Raw genomic sequence first — 19,775 nt, forward strand, 5'->3', positions numbered from 1 at the left:
TGTCTTATCCGGTGTCCTGTGTGAATTTAAGTATGCTCTCTCTAATTCTCTCTTTCTCTCTTTCTTTCTTTCTCTCTCTTGGAGAACCTGAGCCCTAGGACCATGCCTCAGGACTACCTGGTATGATGACTCCTTGCTGTCCCCAGTCCACCTGGCCGTGCTGCTGCTCCAGTTTCAACTGTTCTGCCTGCGACTATGGAACCCTGACCTGGTCACCGGACGTGCTACCTGTCTCAGACCTGCTGTTTTCAACTCTCTAGAGACAGCAGGAGCGGTAGAGATACTCTTAATGATCGGCTATGAAAAGCCAACTGACATTTACTCCTGAGGTGCTGACTTGCTGCACCCTCGACAACTACTGTGATTATTATTATTTGACCATGCTGGTCATTTATGAACATTTGAACATCTTGGCCATGTTCTGTTATAATCTCCACCCAGCACAGCCAGAAGAGGACTGGCCACCCCTCATAGCCTGGTTCCTCTCTAGGTTTCTTCCTAGGTTTAGGCCTTTCTAGAGAGTTTTTCCTAGCCGCCATGCTTCTACACCTGCATTGCTTGCTGTTTGGGGTTTTAGGATGGGTTTCTGTACAGCACTTTGAGATATCAGCTGATGTAAGAAGGGCTTGATAAATACATTTAATTTGATGATTAGTTATTGAGAAGTGATTAATTGTCTAAACCTGATGTTGGGCTGAGCGAGATAAATGCATTACACATGATCATCACCCTTCTGAAAAAAGATTGCAGTATAACTGCAGTACATTGCAGTTATTCTGCAATTACTGCATCCAAAATACCACAGTCGACTGCAGTTATTGCACTTTTACTGCAGTTTCAAAACTGCAATCTTTTTTGTAAGGGCAATATGCATTCAATACCACTCAATGCCCTTCACTGTAAAACCGTGACTATGGAAACCTCTCTTTAACTTTCTCTCTTCTGTTCCCATTTTCTAGTCATAACATGGCTTGTTTTTGTGTTGTTGAAGTTGAGTTAAACTTGCTTGGCCAAGGTAATAGCACAGCTATAATCTTTACACGTTCATAATCCAGGCAACAGCCTACTGTGAGGAACAAAACAGGACTTGAGCATTTGCATTATTGCATAAAATGTCCTGCAGACATAATTAATTTCAGAATAATTCATAAGTGGGAAAGGACAGTTGCTTATTCAATGCATAACACTATAGGCACGCACGTGCACACGCACACAGAGTCGATCTTGTTGTTGTTCCCACTCCCTATCCAACACAAAGGATGAATTTGTCATTATACACAGCCAGGTCATTTTTTTATTTAACCTTTATTTAACTACTCAAGTCAGTTAAGAACACATTCTTATTTACACTGACGGGCTACCGATGGCCAAACCCTAACGACGCTGGACCAATTGTGCGCCGCCCAATGGGACTCCCAATCACGGCCGGTTGTGATACAGCCTGGAATTGAACCAGGGTCTGTAGTGACGCATCTAGCGCTGATATGCAGTGCCTTAGACCGCTGCGCCACTCGGGAGTCATGATATTGCATCATATTGCAATTGCATTCAATATGCACTCATTCCAAATCAAATATCTTATTTGTTAATCATGATACCGTAGGCTATAATATACACTACATTTCACCACAATTCGAATTTTATAGATATGCTATAATAATAGAGGAGAAGAATTTGTAAAAGCACTCAATGGTTTCAATAGGTCGTTTTCAACGACGGACAACTACGTCATGCTTACCAGTACACAGCAGTGGTGGCAGCAAAGAGTGTCGTGGTCCTAAAAGGTTTATTCCAGTTGATCACGTTTGAAATGCGACAGTCCGCTATAACAGCCTGCTCTTCCTCGTGCCCAGCCGCCGCCATCGCCCCACCTGAGTGTCTAGCCCTGGCCAGACTCACGGCTGCAACCTCCGGCCCCGCCACTACCGCAGCATCCTCGTGTCGATTCTGACGTGGGAGAGGCTATATGGACTCGCCTGGTGCCCAAATGGATGACGTATGTCGCGCATCTGAGTCAAGTGTGGAGACTAATGTATTCGGTTCAGTCAAGTCGTTCTGATAAACCCTTCCCATATAGTTTATGCTGGTTAGCTGACAACAACAACAACAGCATAGTGCTACCAAAAATAAAGTGATGTTCATTTCGATGGAAGTAACTGTATTAGTCACCATCTGGATTTGGACACCATCTCTAGTTTGTACCATCTGACGTTATTTTTTATTTCCAGTAGGAGAGTAGCCTACATGATACATACCTTCTAATATTGGTAGTAACCATCTGGATGTTAGCTAGCCCAAGATGTACTCAAAAGGAGGCGGACGTTGCTCCCTAAGGTCCAAGGACCGCCGTATATGTTATTTTCAGAGGTAGACTGGATCTGGCAGCCAAAACGGCCAAATACTCCATCTTTACGTGAATCCATTCTTAATTGCGATATGGTTCTAGAAACATAAAGCACTTTACTTTCAAATCACATCAAAATAATTGCAAATGCAAAATGCTAAATATACACTTACTGTACACAGTAGCAGTGCGTGGGTAAAATCAATGGGGAAGACAAAACCAGAAAAAAAGCCAAATTACATATGTATGTGTTATAATAAATGTGTTGTTTGCTCTATAAATCCTGTTAGTACATATGCCTTGCCACTTTGATATGTAGGACTAAGGCAGAGACTAAGGCATAAGAAGACACAGTGGCAGAATAAATTCAACCACGCCTTTATTTCATCACAAAACCAGAGAGCAACCTCTGTCTGGTGATGTCCACAAAGCATACTGCATGTAAAAAGCAGTTACATGACCTACAGCATGGTCAAGCAAGTTCATGTTTTCAACATTTTCGGACTACTAAATAACTATTGATTTAGAAACACAGGGTTAGCACACGTCTCAAAGAAAACAGGAGCTGCCTCCACTATTCCAGCACCATTTCAATTTACCTATGCTTAGTCTAATACAGTGACAACTAAAAGAAACCAAAAACTATTTAGTCCAATCAACATAAGCTAAATATGATTTGGCTGTCCATGGTTCTGATTTGTGTGTGTGTGTGTGTGTGTGTGTGTGTGTGTGTGTGTGTGTGTGTGTGTGTGTGTGTGTGTGTGCAAATAGAAAAAAAACATGCTGACTCACCCTAGAGCAACTCCAATGTCATTCTTCTCTCTTTCATGTTGCTGAAACAGTCTATGACTCAATACATGCTTTTAGTTTTTGTTGTCCTAGGCTACCTGGCTAAAATGCTTGCCCGCTTTCATGAGCAAAGATGATCTAGCTAGCTAGTTAACATTAGCTTACTAGCTACATGTTGAACTTCCATCCTCTCAGGCCAGGGGCACAAATATCTAACTCCATCCATGTCTAATTTAGAAAAGGGACAATTTTAGCTAGCTAGCCACCGGAGGACAACAACACAACGAAATGCAACGATTCACTTATTTTTTCACCAATGACGTTTTGCTTTTGATGTGATGTGATTGGTGTGAAGCCAAATCCAAACTGGCTTCCCTTGACACCATTTTTTGGTGCACCAGGACCATTCACAGTTGAGCTCACTCAGTTATCTCAATGCTGATGGGCTATTATTGTATTATTTTTTATTATTAAGGGAGGCTCACTTGGATGCTTTCTCCGGTGAGATCAATTCACAAGAGTCTGAATCTAAGGAAAATTATTAAACACAGAGACAAAGATAAATTATTTTATATGTTTTTACTTTTTTTCTTAGTCAATTATTTTGGGGAAGCCATCCATGAATACACAGCTTTATCACAGTTGCAGCCGACAGTATTTTTCAGTGACAACATGTTTCTGGAGGCCTTCTTATATTACACACAGGTGTTCGGAGCATGCTAGATACAGTGCCTTGCGAAAGTATTCGGCCCCCTTGAACTTTGCGACCCTTTGCCACATTTCAGGCTTCAAACATAAAGATATAAAACTGTATTTTTTTGTGAAGAATCAACAACAAGTGGGACACAATCATGAAGTGGAACGACATTTATTGGATATTTCAAACTTTTTTAACAAATCAAAAACTGAAAAATTGGGCGTGCAAAATTATTCAGCCCCTTTACTTTCAGTGCAGCAAACTCTCTTCAGAAGTTCAGTGAGGATCTCTGAATGATCCAATGTTGACCTAAATGACTAATGATGATAAATACAATCCACCTGTGTGTAATCAAGTCTCTGTATAAATGCACCTGCACTGTGATAGTCTCAGAGGTCCGTTAAAAGCGCAGAGAGCATCATGAAGAACAAGGAACACACCAGGCAGGTTCGCGATACTGTTGTGAAGAAGTTTAAAGCCGGATTTGGATACAAAAAGATTTCCCAAGCTTTAAACATCCCAAGGAGCACTGTGCAAGCGATAATATTGAAATGGAAGGAGTATCAGACCACTGCAAATCTACCAAGACCTGGCCGTCCCTCTAAACTTTCAGCTCATACAAGGAGAAGACTGATCAGAGATGCAGCCAAGAGGCCCATGATCACTCTGGATGAACTGCAGAGATCTACAGCTGAGGTGGGAGACTCTGTCCATAGGACAACAATCAGTCGTATATTGCACAAATTTGGCCTTTATGGAAGAGTGGCAAGAAGAAAGCCATTTCTTAAAGATATCCATAAAAAGTGTCATTTAAAGTTTGCCACAAGCCACCTGGGAGACACACCAAACATGTGGAAGAAGGTGCTCTGGTCAGATGAAACCAAAATTGAACTGTTTGGCAACAATGCAAAACGTTATGTTTGGCGTAAAAGCAACACAGCTGAACACACCATCCCCACTGTCAAACATGGTGGTGGCAGCATCATGGTTTGGGCCTGCTTTTCTTCAGCAGGGACAGGGAAGATGGTTAAAATTGATGGGAAGATGGATGGAGCCAAATACAGGACCATTCTGGAAGAAAACCTGATGGAGTCTGCAAAAGACCTGAGACTGGGACGGAGATTTGTCTTCCAACAAGACAATGATCCAAAACATAAAGCAAAATCTACAATGGAATGGTTCAAAAATAAACATATCCAGGTGTTAGAATGGCCAAGTCAAAGTCCAGACCTGAATCCAATCGAGAATCTGTGGAAAGAACTGAAAACTGCTGTTCACAAATGCTCTCCATCCAACCTCACTGAGCTCGAGCTGTTTTGCAAGGAGGAATGGGAAAAAATTTCAGTCTCTCGATGTGCAAAACTGATAGAGACATACCCCAAGCGACTTACAGCTGTAATCGCAGCAAAAGGTGGCGCTACAAAGTATTAACTTAAGGGGGCTGAATAATTTTGTACGCCCAATTTTTCAGTTTTTGATTTGTTAAAAAAGTTTGAAATATCCAATAAATGTCGTTCCACTTCATGATTGTGTCCCACTTGTTGTTGATTCTTCACAAAAAAATACAGTTTTATATCTTTATGTTTGAAGCCTGAAATGTGGCAAAAGGTCGCAAAGTTCAAGGGGGCCGAATACTTTTGCAAGGCACTGTACTTTTTAACTCCTCTCAAGTGTGTCTTGATGGAAACCCACAACAAGTCAGCTACTTGATTGATGAAGGCATGTCATCCAGCAAAGGCAACAGCGCAGTCATCAACTAAATGCACAATTTCTTCACCAAATACGGAGCTGGGGAAACACGTGTGGACCTGAATTGTGATAACTGCAGCGGCCAAAACAAGGCCCTTTTCTCAAAAGTGAGTTTACAAGCATATCAACTTTCAACTCTCTACACACTCTCATATTGCAGAGTATGATATACAATTTTGTAGCTCTGAGTCTCTACTTTTATCCAATGTAAAAAACACAATTTCAGATTTTGCTACATAAGACCTATTTGAGCTGGTTGGTCACAAGTAGCAAAATGCACAAGAAAAAATCTATAACGGCTTGCGGCTAGTTCAGAGTCACTCGCCCCAACAATGCGTATGTGCTAGAGGTGAGCGAAAGCTTGGGAGAGAGGGAGGAGTGTGGTGGGGGTACCTGTACCAGACAGGGGGAGACAGACCAGGGCAGATGGTGAACAGATCGCCAGGTGGAATCCAAGCAGCAGTGCAGCAGGCAATGGGAGTAGGTGTCACACCCACTTGGGAGAAGCTTCTATTTCTGGAGGGCAGATTTCTTGTATGAAATGCCAGTGGATGATCTTTGAACAGCGAGAGAGGGCTTCAAAGGCCTCTGGATTTGTTTGGGGTAGGCTGTGAGAGACTCTTGCCAAGTCTTCGACACCTCTCACTTCACACCTCCGTACTAATTGATGTTGTATCTGGTCTGTCTCAGTTCCAGGTTGGATGATGTCCTCAGGTCTCTGCTATTTGCTTGCCAGAGCACCCTCTGTATAGCTTGTGGATGATCCTACAAAATGTTGCCAGAAGAAATGGCAGCGGTTTTACGGGCGCCCAACCAATGGTGCTATTATGTGGTTTTTTTCGCGTTTTTTAAAAACTTATTTTGTACATAATATTTCTGCAACCATATCTTACGGCAAAACAAAGCATCTGAATATCAGGACAGCGATCACTCACCTTGGATTAGACAATGTTTGGACATTCTCCAAACACCCGACAGGGACGACATCCCCGTTATTTGCAAGAGGAAGCGATGCAGGTACAAAGAGCCGGATGCCTGATCAGAACCCGGAAAAGGTTAAGATTCAATACTACTTCCCAACGTGCAATCATTGGACAAAAAACTAGACGAGGTACAATCACGAATATCCTACCAACAGGACATCAAAAACTGTAATATCCAATGTTTCACGGAATCGTGGCTGAATGACAACATGGATATTCAGCTAGCGGAATACATGCTGCTCCGGCAAGATAGAACAGCACACTCCAGTAAGACAAGGGGGGACGGTCTGTGCATATTTGTAAACAACAGCTGGTGCGTGAAATCTAAGGAGGTCTCTCGATTTTGCTCGCCTGAAGTAGAGTATATTGTGATAAATTGCAGGCCACAGTACTTGCCTAGAGAGTTTTCCGCTGTACTTTTCCTGGCTGTTTATTTACCACCACAGACAGATGCTGACACTAAGATCGCACTCAGTCAGCTGTATAAGGAAATAAGCAAACAGGAAACCACTCACCCAGAGGCGGTGCTCCTAGTGGCCGGAGATTTTAATGCAGGGAAACTTAAATCAGTTCTACCAAATTTCCATCAACATGTTAAATGTGCAACCAGAGGGAAACAAATTATACATCACCTGTACTCCACACACAGAGATGCGTACAAAGTTCTCCCTCGCCCTCCATTTGGTCAATCCGACCACAACTCTATCCTCCTGAATCCCGCTTACAAGCAAAAATTAAAGCAGGAAACACCAGTGACTCGGTCTATAAAATGATTGTGATTTATTTCAGCTTTCATCACATTCCCAGTGGTTCAGAAGTTTACATACACTCAATTAGTATTTGGTAGCATTGCCTTCAAATTGTTTAACTGGGTCAAACGTTTCGGGTAGCCTTCCACAAGCTTCCCACAATAAGTTGGGTGAATTTTGGCCCATTCCTCCTGACAGAGCTGGTGTAACTGAGTCAGGTTTGTAGGCCTCTTTACTCGCACACGCTTTTTCAGTTCTGCCCATACATTTTCTATAGGATTGAGGACAGGGCTTTGTGATGGCCACTCCAATACCTTGACTTTGTTGTCCTTAAACCATTTTGCCACAACTTTGGAAGTATGCTTGGGGTCATTGTCCATTTGGAAGACCCATTTGTGACCAAACTTTAACTTCCTGACTGATGTCTTTAGATGTTGCTTCAATATATCCACATAATTTTTAATCCTCATGATGTGCACCAGTCCCTCCTGCAGCAAAGCACCCCCACAACATGATGCTGCTACCCCCATGCTTCACGGTTGGGATGATGTTCTTCGGCTTGCAAGCCTCCCCTTTTTTCTTCCAAACATAACGATGGTCATTACGGCTAAACCGTTCTATTTTTGTTTCATCAGACCAGAGGACATTTCGCCAAAAAGTCTTTGTCCCCATGTGCAGTTGCAAACCATAGTCTGGCTTTTTTATAGTGGTTTTGGAGCAGTGGCTTCTTCCTTGCTGAGTGGCCTTTCAGGTTATGTCGATATCGTTTTACTGTGGATATAGATAATTTTGTTCCTGTTTCCTCCAGCATCTTCACAAGGTCCTTTGCTGTTGTTCTGGGATTGATTTGCACTTTTCGCACCAAAGTACGCTCATCTCTAGAAGACAGAATGCGTCCCCTTCCTGAGCGGTATGACGGCTGCGTGGTCCCATGGTGTTTATACTTGCGTACTATTGTTTGTACAATAGTGGTACCTTCAGGCGTTTGGAAATTGCTCCCAAGGATGAACCAGACTTGTGGAGGTCTACAACTTTCTTCTCTGAGGTCTTGGCTGATTTCTTTTGATTTTCCCATGATGTCAAGCAAAGAGGCACTGAGTTTGAAGGTAGGCCTTGAAATACATCCACAGGTACACTTCCAATTGACTCAAATGATATCAATTAGCCTATCAGAAGCTTCTAAAGCCATGAATTTATTTTCTGGAATTTTCCAAGCTCTTTAAAGGTACAGTCAACTTAGTGCATGTAAACTTCTGACCCACTGGAATTGTGATACAGTGAATTATCAGTGAAATAATCTGTCTGTAAACAATTGTTGGAAAAATTACTTGTGTCATGCACAAAGTAGATGTCCTAACCGACTTGCTAAAACTTTTTTTTTTCAACAAGAAATTTGTGGAGTGGTTGTGTATGTGTATATAAACTATTGGAGCCAACACAAAGCCCATGTCCTCAATCTGATAGTAAATTTGTGGGCAGAATTGAAAAAGCGTGTACGAGCACAGAGGCTTACAAACATGATACAGTTACACCAGCTCTGTCAGGAGGAATGGGCCAAATTTCACCCAATTTATGTGGGAAGCTTGTGGAAGGCTACCCGAAATGTTTGACCCAAGTTAAACAATTTAAAGGTAATGCTACCAAATACTAATTGAGTGTATATACACAGTGATGAAAGAAATAAAAGCTGAAATAAATCATTCTCTCTACTATTATTCTGACATTTCACATTCTTAAAATAAAGTGGTGATCCTAACTGACCCAAGACAGGGAATTTTTACTAGGATTAAATGTCAGGAATTGTGAAAAACTGAGTTTAAATGTATTTCACAAAGGTGTATGTAATCTGACTTCAACTGTATATATATATTTATATAGCCTTGTTATTTTCTTGTTACTTTTTATAATTTTCTGTACTTTAGTTTATTTAGTAAATATTTTCTTAACTCTTTTTCTTGAACTGCATTGTTGGTTAAGGGCTTGTAAGTAAGCATTTCATGGTAACCTTTTTTTTGACAGGGAGTAAATGCTGAGACAAAGGTCTCTTTTCCAGATGAGCCCTGTATAGCACCACAATACAAAATCAAAATACAACAAACATATTCAAATACACATTCATATACACATTAAAATACACATTGTGCACAACAAGACACAAAAAGCTAAACACAATCATAAAAACCAGACAATTCTCCAGTAAAAACGTCCCCCGACAACCGTCTGAAATCGCTTAGAGGCACCAATTCCTCAAATTTTAAGGTGTATTGTAGATCATTCCACTGTTAAAGGTGCAAGGACATTACAGGCTGATTTACAGGTTTGATAACTTTTCATTTAAAATCTTAACAGTGTACTCAGCAAGTCGGGAGTTTGCGGAGCAGGATTTACTTGACGTGATGTGATCTACTTGACTTCAAAGAGGTCCAGCCAATCTTTTGGTAAATAATACAGTGATAAGTAATAAAACTAAGGGAGGTATGAAAAACGGCATTCAAGGGGTTAAGAGTAGAGACAGCTGCACTTTGACAAATAGTATCACCATATTCAAGAACAGGTAGAAAGGTTGACTGCACAATTTGCTCCCTGCTGACTAGAGAGAGACAAGATATGTTTTCTTAAAAAGTAAAAGCTCAGTCATGTTTTAAGAACAATAAATCATTGTCAATCCAAATACCTAGGCATTTTTATGCAAGAACCATCCAATAAGTTAAGATGTAATCCATCTTAGACAATCTTACGAGAACTTGGAAACAACATTTATTATACCCGTATTAAGTATGAGTTTTAAATCAGTAAGGACTTCCTGTACAACTGCAAAATTGGAATGTAGTCTTGTCACAGCCAAGCGGTGGGGGCAATTGTGTGCATAATAGTATCATCCGCATATAGATGAAATGTAAAAATTGAAACAGATTGACCAATAGCATTTATATTGTCACGCTCTGATCTGTTTCACCTGTCCTCGTGCTTGTCTCCACCCCCTCCAGGTGTCACCCATCTTCCCCATTATCCCCTGGGTACTTATACCTGTGTTCTTTGTCTATTGCCAGTTTGTTTTGTGTTCAAGTCAACCAGCATCTTGTCTCAGCTCCTGCTTTCCCCAGTCTCACTTTTTCTCTTCCTCATGGTTTTGACCCTTGCCTGTCCTGACTCTGAGCCTGCCTGGTGTCCTGTGCCTTTGACTCTACTCTGGATTACTGACCTCTGCCTGACCTGACCCTGGCCTGCCTGATGTCCTATACCTTGGCCCCACTACTCTGGATTATCAACCCCTGCCTGCCTTGACCTGTCATTTGCCTGCCTGTGTTGTTGCAATAAACATTGTTACTTCAACAGTCTGCACATGGGTCTTTCTTGAAATCTGATATTTATAAATATTGAAAAGAACATGTCCGAGTATCGACCCCTGCAGAACACCTTTATGTACTTCAATAAATGCGGACTTAACCCCATCAATCACTATGGCCTGAGTTCTGTCACTAAGATAATCATGAAACCATGAACAGGCGCCAGAGCTCACGCCTATCGAGGACAACTAATTCAAAAGAAAATATTAGTATTTTTTTCACCTTTATTTAACCAGGTAGGCCAGTTGAGAACAAGTTCTCATTTACAACTGCGACCTGGCCAAGATAAAGCAAAGCAGTGCGACAAAAACAACACAGAGTTACACATGGGATAAACAAACATACAGTCAATAACAATAGAAAGTCTGTATACAGTGGGTGCAAATGAAGTACGGAGGTAAGGCAATAAATAGGCCATAGTGGCGAAGTAATTACAATATAGCAATTGACACTGGAGTGATAGATGTGCAGATGAAGATGTGCAAGTAGAAATACTGGTGTGCAAAAGAGCAGAAATAAACAAAAAAAACAAATATGGGGATGAGGTAGGTAGTTGGTTGGATGGGCTATTTACAATAGTACTATAGTAATAGTACTATTCCCAGGTCTAAACCCTTATGTGTTTACATTCAAAATACATTTCTCAGATAAAAATGTTGTACATTTACCAAGGATTCAAAGATCTGAGCAAGACAAAAATGCCTTGAATGGGGGCAATACTTACTAAGATCACTACTATCCCCTCCCTTATGGAGCGGCAGCACAAGAGCTGATTTCTGTACTTTTGGAATATTTCCTGATAACAATGTTAGATAAAAAAAATGTGGGTTCTTGAGCCAACAATGCTAGCACACTTAAGCAGACCAGGATCCAATTGGTTTGCCCCTGTAGATTTCTTGTTGTCTACTGCTAGAAAAGCATCCATTACTTATTTTTTTGTAAATAACCGAAAAGAACATATTTGACTGTCTTTTCTCTTATCATTCAGCAAGTTTCCCCTTTCAGCATCCAGACCAACATCATTGTTATTAGGCTTAGAAGTTCTTTCAAAGAGAGCACAAGAGCACAGTTTACTGCCAAATCACTATCCCCAACAATGACATGCTCCATTTTCCCTCCCAATCACAGAAGTCTTTACTGGCCCATAAATCTTCACCTCCTCCATGTTATCTTCACTTCAAGAAAAATGATCATCAACATTGAGTTGATCAGTACATCCTGTCATCTCCTTCAGACCGAAAACTCTTTGGAAGATTCTTCATGACACACACAGACACACACAGAGACCATTAACAGACACAGTACCAGAAAACGAAAGAGAACCCACCACTAATTGGACTGAATTTAAACTGGCAACAAAAGGCTGGGCTCGAAAATTCCAGTCCTGGTTTGTACAGGCCCTGCTTTGTTGTTCATTGCCCCTGTTTTTTCTGTTCTAATGCTGTGTTAACACAAATCTTTTTTTTCAATGATGGCCTCTCCCCTCCATCTCTCTCTCGCTCTCTTTCTCTCTCTCTGTGGTGCATGAAAGGCTTTTGGCCCCGCATGACGAGTAGTTAGGCCTACCCCAAACTGAGCCGAGGCGCGTACCCCGGAGGCTAGAACGCGCTAGGCTTCCCATACACACACCCACACCCACACATACACACACCACAGGAGCTGCACAGACAACCAGGATGACCCTGAAACCTCCTCCGGAGCGGAGCGTTGCTACTGTCGTCGCCATCAGAAGGCTGCTGCTGCCTCTCGTCATGTCTTCCAACGCTGAATTTCCCCAAAAGCTTTGGACTGTCATCTTCTTCCGTTGATCCTGTGGGGAGCTGAGACAGACAGAAAGAAAGAAAGAAAGAAAGAAAGAAAGAAAGAAAAAAAGAAAGAAAGAAAGAAAGAAAGAAAGAGAGAGAGAGAGAGAGAGAGAGAGATGATGGGGAAGTTACGGAATATGGAGGAAGGGGGGATAGTGGAGGGCTTCAGCACGGAGGAGCTGGAGTGCATGATCTGTTACTGCCCATATAGCCTGGGCAGCCGGCGCCCTAAGGTTCTCGAGTGCTGTCACCGCCTGTGTGCCAAGTGCCTGGCCAAGATCTTAGACTTGGGCGAGTCGCCACCCAATGCTGTGGTGTGCCCGTTTTGCCGGTTCGTCACTAGTTTCCCGGGCGAGGCGGCGGGCAACCTGCCAGATGACTGCAACTTGGTGGCCGCGCTGACCCTCCAGACCCGGAACCAGAGGAACTTGCACTACCCCAATGAAGGCCCCACCGAGCTACTGCTCAGCCCCAGGCACCTAAGCTCACTCATGGGCAACCCTCCCAGCGGCTCCCCATCCTCCTCCACTACCACTACCACCACCCACACCTACTCCTCCATCCGCGGCTCACCCAACTACATGGTCATCACCATCATGGAACCGCCTCCATCCCCTCAGGACCACCACCCCTACCAACTTCACTCCCACCCCCCTGGAGTGGGCACCATCCAGGGTAGGGATTACCACTCCTCCAGTCTGGACTCCATGGCCTCCATCACCCAGAGGTGGGCGGTGTGGAACTGCGCCGCCCGGGCGCTGGTGTGGGTGTTGGGGCTCCTCTACTTCAGCTCCTTGCCCATGGGGGTCTACCTGCTCATCATGCAGAAGACCACCCTGGGGGTCCTTCTGGTAAGCCTGGTCCCGGCAAGCCTCGTCATGATCATGGTCTACGGCTTCTGCCAGTGCCTCTGTCACGAGTTCTGGGACCTTATGCCCCATAGCAGCCAAAGAACGATCATCCGAGGAGGTTAAGAACTGGTTGCAGAAATTTTACATTTTTCCGAAGGAGATCGTTACTACTGACAATGGAAATTGGCATCCTGGATACCATAGAATATTTCTTTTTTTAAATGTTATTTTAATTTTTACTCAGGCTCAAATTACTTGGTGGATTGTATATGGGAAGAGAGCAGGTACAAGAGATGTACAGTTTAGATCAATGTTAAGTTTGGGCATTTTCAGTTCTAGTCATTCATTTAGATTATGTCATTTGTGTACTGTGTAAACAAAACGGTCCACCAAATATCCAACTATACTTAAATAAGAAGTCGCAGTAAGTATCGGGTATGCTTTCGCAACCAGAAAAATTATGAAGCATTCTTTTTTCATTTTGAGGTATTAACAATATAACTATCTGGCCATAATTGGCACAGTAGAAATGTATACATTTTGTATTGAAAGCACTTAGAGGGAGGAACAATGGTCTAATGCTAAGCTTTGGCAAGTCAGTGTAAATAATAATTTGTTATAAAGGACGTGAATAATGTGGAGGACACCAAGAATATGAGTTAGTCATAATATAACCGCCACCATAAATGTATCATCATACTATCATCATCATTCTGGAGTATGTGACAATAAAACATAATAAAAAATGTTTTAATGAAAATTGTTTCTCAAATGTGAAGTTAATTTGACTTGCATATCACCTTCAGAATGTTTACGGGATAATCCACAATCCACACAGGAGAGTAAATGGATGCTTCTCATTCAGAATTGGGTGCAGAAATGCAAATGACAAATTGACCACGGCAGTCAAGGGTTGTGATCATTACAGCATGCAACAGATTTTTTTTTAAATTGAACACAACAGGTCTTATTCATTAGGGCACACCAGGAGCAAAAATGTTTTGCAACAGGAACACAAAAACAAGTGTTCATTATTGGACAAGTCCAGAAAGTTCCTTCTTGTTTCAGTCAGTTTTCTTCCAGTTGGGGCCTAATGAACACAGCCCAGGTGTTATGAATAACCCCTTTGTTTTAATAATAATAATCAATATCTTAATGAGTTGTTTGCAAATATCTAAGGACAAGTGCAAAATGGAGATGTGGATTAGCTATGCTATTAACAAAACTAGGTTCACATAGATATCTTTTTTCGAATGATTTTGTAACAGGAAATACTATCTATGCCCAGCAATAAATGTTACTGATGTTGTTGCATTTTCTCAAATAGCATAACAAATGTAATGCTTTATACGCATTACATTGCCAGGCTTTCTTCTTTTGTAGTCCTAACATACAGTTGGGGGAATTCAAAAGTTAACCTGTATGGGAGTGGGGTAAATTGAGACGTTTACGTTTACATTCAGCATAATTCCTTCAAGGGAAGTATAGTATTCTTTCTAACAAAGATATCTACATAAATTGAACAAAAATATGAACGCAACATGTAAAGTTTTGGTCCCTTGTTTCATGAGCTAAAATAAAAGATTATAGAAATCACAAAAAGCTTATTTCTCTCTAATTTTGCCACAACTTGGTTTACATCCCTGTTATTGAGCATTTCCCCTTTGCCAAGATAATCCATCCACCTAACAGATGTGGCATATCAAGAAGCTGATTAAACAGCATGATCATTACACAGGTGCATCTTGTGCTGGGGACACTAAAAAGCCACTCTAAATTGTGCCATTTTGTCCACAACACATTGCCACAGATGTCTTAAGTGTTGAGGGATCGTACAAATCAAATCAAATGTATTTATATAACCCTTCTTATATCTGCTGATATATCAAAGTGCTGTACAGAAACCCAGCCTAAAACCCCAAACAGCAAGCAATGCAGGTGTAGAAGCACCTGACAACTGACGATTGACATGCTTACTGCAGGGATGTCCACCAGAGCTGTTGCCAGAGAATTTTATGTTCATTTCCCTACCATAAGCTGCCTCCAACGTCGTTTTAGAGAATTTGGCAGTACATCCAACCGGCCTCACAATCACAGACCACATGTAACCACGCCAGCCCAGCACTTCTTCTTGGGGGTGGGGAATGGAATTCATTTTATTTTTTATTTTTTTATTCCGTGGGGGGGCTGTGGGAGGGGTCGTGAATGGTTGAGGAACAGCTATTGGGGAACTGTGGGGGGATCTTGGAGGGTTCGGGTTTCACAAGATTGTGATCATGAAAACGGGAACTATTACATATATTTGATATCACTATCATGCACATGCACCCTCACACATAAGGATGGCTCTGTTGCGGAAAGACTGATACATGTTTTATAGTGTCTTGATGCTGTAGTGTTTGTCCTTCATGCTCTAATACTTTAATGTTACCCCTTCCCTGTGTTTTTTGTAATAAATAATAAAACATGTAAAAGATTGTGTGCAACTTTTGATATGGGGCTATGCATTATCATGCTGAAACATGAGGTGATGGCGCCGGATGAAAAGCACGATAATGGGCATCAGGATCTCACCATGGTATCTCTGTTCATTCAAATTGCCATCGATAAAATGCAACTGTGTAGTCCGTAGTTTCTGCCTGCCCATACCATAACCCCACCATCACCATGGGGCACTCTGTTCACAACGTTGACAACAGCAAACCGCTCGCCCACACTACGCCATACACACTGTCTGCCATCTGCCCGGTAAGGTTGAAACTATTTAATCCGTGAAGAGAATTCTCTAAAATGATGTTGGAGGCGGGTATGGTAAAGAAATTAACATTAAATTCTCTGTCAACAGCTCTGGTGGATATTCCTGCTGTCAGCATGCCAAATGCACACTGTCTGGTGGATGGATTATCTTGCCAAGGAGAAATGCTCACTAACAGGGATGTAAACAAATTTATGCAATTTGTTTTAGAAATATTATTTGTGTGCGTATGGAAAGTTTCTGGGCTCTTTTATTTCAGCTCATGAAACATGGGACCAACACTTTACAAGTTGCGTAAATATTTTTGTTCAGTGTACATTTGAAAGTTATCTAAACACTTAGGTTAGAAAATCTACATCTTCTCATATTTCGTCTCAGGAAAGCTCATCTGCATGCTCGTCACCCTCACCCAGGTTCTTGACCTGACTGCAGTTTCTCATCGTAACCAGCTTCAGCGGGCAAGTGCTCACCTTCGATGGCCATTGGCACACTGGAGAAGTGTGCTCTTCACAGATGAATCCTGGTTTCAACTGTACCGGGCAGATGTCAGACAGCGTTTTGTGGGCAAGCAGTCAGCTGATGTCAACGTTGTGAACAGAGTGCCCCATGGTAGCGGTGGGGTTATGGTATGGGCAGGCCGAAACTACGGACAATGCATACTCAGACCTGTCACCCATTGAGCATGTTTGGGATGCTCTGGATCACCGTGCACGACAGCGTGTTCCAATTCCTGCCAATATCCAGCAACTAAGCATAGCCATTGAAGAGGAATGGGATAACATTCCACAGACCACAATCAACAGCCTGAACAACTCTATGTAAAGGAGACGTGTCGTGCTGCATGAATCAAATGCTGGTCACACCAGATACTGACTGGTTTTCTAATCCACGTCCATACCTATGTAAACATGTTTTATTTGTGACCAACAGATGCATATCTGTATTCCAAGTCATGTTAAATATATAGATATGGGCCTAATTAATGTATTGTAACTGACAGATTTCCTTATATGAATTGTGACTCATTGAAATCTTGTTGCATGTTGTGTTCATATTTTTGTTCAGTGTAGTAACAGGTCTAAGTACAATAAACATTTTTTTACATAATACCGCAGAAGCATTGTTCTGCTAATATAACAATGTGCCTTTCATCTCCAGTTGATACAGATACTCTGCCTATCGACATTTTGTCTGGTGGTAATGGGGTTACTTGGGCAAACATGTCAGAGTGGTCATTCCTTCCTATCAGGTTTCAGGTAAGACCCAAGTGCAGACTGTGTAGAAGTAACAATATTTATTGTAACAACAGGGGCAGGAAAACGACAGGTCAAGGCAGGCAGGGGTTGATAATCCAGAGTAGTGGGGCCAAGGTACAGTATGGCAGGCAGGCCCAGGGTCAGGTCAGGCAAAGAGGTCAGTAATCCAGAGTAGGTGCAAAGGTACAGGACGACAGGCAGGCTCAAGGGCAGGCAGAGTGGTCAGGCAGGCGGGCTCGGCGTCAGGACAGGCAAGGGTCAAAACCAGGAGGGTGAGAAAAGAGAGACTGGAAAAAGCAGGCACTAAGACACAAACCACTGGTAGGCTTGAACAAACAAGATAAACTGGCACAGACAGAAAACACAGGTATAAATACCCAGGGGATAATGGGGAAGATGGGCGACACCTGGAGGGGGGTGGAGACAAGCACAGGTGAAACAGATCAGGGCGTGACACGTCCAGCGTGATGTTCCGTATACAACAGGAGTTCCCTGCTCCAACCTGATGGCTGCATTCACCTTTCTATTTCACTTTAAATATCATGGTATGTGAAGTGAAACTGAATGATAAACACAGCAATCAGGCTAACCTACTAGTTTATCAAACTGGCAAACTGTTTTGTACAACTTAAAGCATGGTGCTGGCAACGCCAGGGGTGTGGATTCGATTCCTGCAGGGGACCAGTATGAAATAAAGTACGAAAAGTTGTCCTGTTATCAACTGATTTCAGCCAGTTTAGGGCTGTGGGTTGACTGCATTGTTTAAATGGAATGATGGCAGTTAATTAAAAAAGAATTATGGAATCATTCCTCAAAAACTGTCTGGCTAGCTAGGTAACAAACATACAGTGCAGATAAATTGTTAAAATTCATATTTTACACAATATCTTATCACAGCGCTGGCAAACCATGGTTGACCCTCTCCCTGACCAAAATGGCTGACCTTTATCCCATCATAAGAAGGTTCATATCCATTCTAGTGTAGCTCCCTTCAGTAACCACGAGCACACACTTTTGATGATTGCCTTCCCTCCAAAAGTGTGTTCCTTGATTTTAACTGGCGGCTTTATTCTGTAGTTTTAGTCAGAATTATCACCTTCCGTGAGAACTATAAAGTAAATGAAAAATACAGTTAAGCACACTCTTACAACCTTATCTTATGAGTGACTTATTAGCTTGGTATAACTCTGAAGTGCTTACATACATAACAGTTTAACCGGCGTTATAACGGGTTCAGATTAAACACATGAATAAAGGAAAAAATACTTCACACTTCACACTTATTATTCCTGGCATGAATTCACACTTCATCCTAACATACACTCTTCAACCTTTATGAACTACACCCGATGACATGAAAACTTAACTAACGCAGCGCAGGATTGCCTTCCCTCCAAAAGTGTGTTGCTACAATAAGGATCCCCGTTACAACAGTATTAGCTACGTAGTTCCGCTTGTATCATCATTTCCCCCGCACAGTGGACACGTAAACAATTCAAACAAAAGACAACGACATAACGTGTAAGTCTAACTGTCAGTTACATCTAGTATTCTAATTCGAAATTCTATGGCTAGTGCACTGTTGTAGTCAGACATGAGTTAGCTAATACCACCATAGCTGCATCCAATATGAATGTGTGCCCTAGACATGGGTTGGACCTCGGAGGCTAATGTGACTGTTTAGTCTAAATTACACTAACTTACAGTGCTATGGAAATGCGATCACATTGTTAAAGTAGGCAAAACATTTGTAGTAAACAACTTAATATGATGTCGACAAATTCACTTTAGAAAGTTGCCATGTTGTCATTACTGTTACTAGCAAAGTTTGTCAAAAATAGTTAGCAATGCTAATGTTAGCTAGCTAAAAATATATATATATATATATTTCACCTTTATTTAACTTCTTGACGCTACCCATCCCGGTACCGGGATAATTGTCATCAGCAACCGCTGAATAGCATAGCGCCACAGTCAAATAATATTATTAAAAAATATTCATATTCATGAAATCACAAGTGCAATATTGCAAAACACAGTTTAGCCTTTTGTTAATCCACCTGTCGTCTCAGATTTTGAAATTATGCTTTACAGCGAAAGCAATCCAAGCATTTGTGTAAATTTATTGATAGCATAGCATAACATTATGTACACTAAGCATTAAGTAGCTAGGTCACAAAAATCAGAAAAGCAATCAAAAAAATAGTTTACCTTTGATGATCTTCGGATGTTTTCACTCACGAGACTCCCAGTTACACAACAAATGTTCCTCTTGTTCCATAAACATTATTTTTATACCCAAAATACCAACGTTTGTTTGTCGCGTTATGTTCAGAAATCCACAGGAAAGAGCAGTCACGACAACACAGACGTATATTCCTAACAATATCCATAATGTCCACAGAAACATGTCAAACGTTTTTTATAATCAATCCTCAAGTTGTCTTTGA

General features: G+C 41.7%; 2 protein-coding genes across 3 annotated transcripts in view; one reads left to right on the forward strand and one right to left on the reverse strand.

Moving 5' to 3' along the window:
* Nucleotides 1-6,649, reverse strand: part of retreg1 (reticulophagy regulator 1) — a 95,636-nt gene extending 88,987 nt beyond the window's left edge. The window contains exon 1 of one of the 2 annotated variants that reach the window (XM_090181694.1): nucleotides 6,515-6,649. Coding sequence is in view for 1 of the 2 variants with exons in the window: in XM_021612610.3 (XP_021468285.1) it covers nucleotides 1,739-1,863 (125 nt within the window). In the remaining variant the exon portion in view is untranslated. Of the gene's footprint in view, nucleotides 1-1,738; nucleotides 2,660-6,514 lie in introns of those variants that run through there. The other variant, XM_021612610.3, reaches the window with a different exon arrangement.
* A 5,558-nt stretch (nucleotides 6,650-12,207) lies between these two features.
* Nucleotides 12,208-14,087, forward strand: rnf182 (ring finger protein 182). The gene has a single exon (XM_021612612.3). It carries the CDS (start codon nucleotides 12,580-12,582, stop codon nucleotides 13,435-13,437), a length of 858 nt encoding a protein of 285 aa, XP_021468287.1. The 5' UTR covers nucleotides 12,208-12,579; the 3' UTR covers nucleotides 13,438-14,087.
* Nucleotides 14,088-19,775: the final 5,688 nt, after the last annotated feature.

This window comes from Oncorhynchus mykiss, chromosome 8, assembly GCF_057628025.1.
Source record: "Oncorhynchus mykiss isolate SJ-2025 chromosome 8, ASM5762802v1, whole genome shotgun sequence".
Lineage (NCBI taxonomy): Eukaryota > Metazoa > Chordata > Actinopteri > Salmoniformes > Salmonidae > Oncorhynchus > Oncorhynchus mykiss.

What these genes read in the sequence shown, in the direction of transcription:
- rnf182 (XM_021612612.3), top strand. Translation starts at nt 12,580, where the DNA reads ATGATGGGGAAGTTACGGAATATGGAGGAAGGGGGGATAGTGGAGGGC.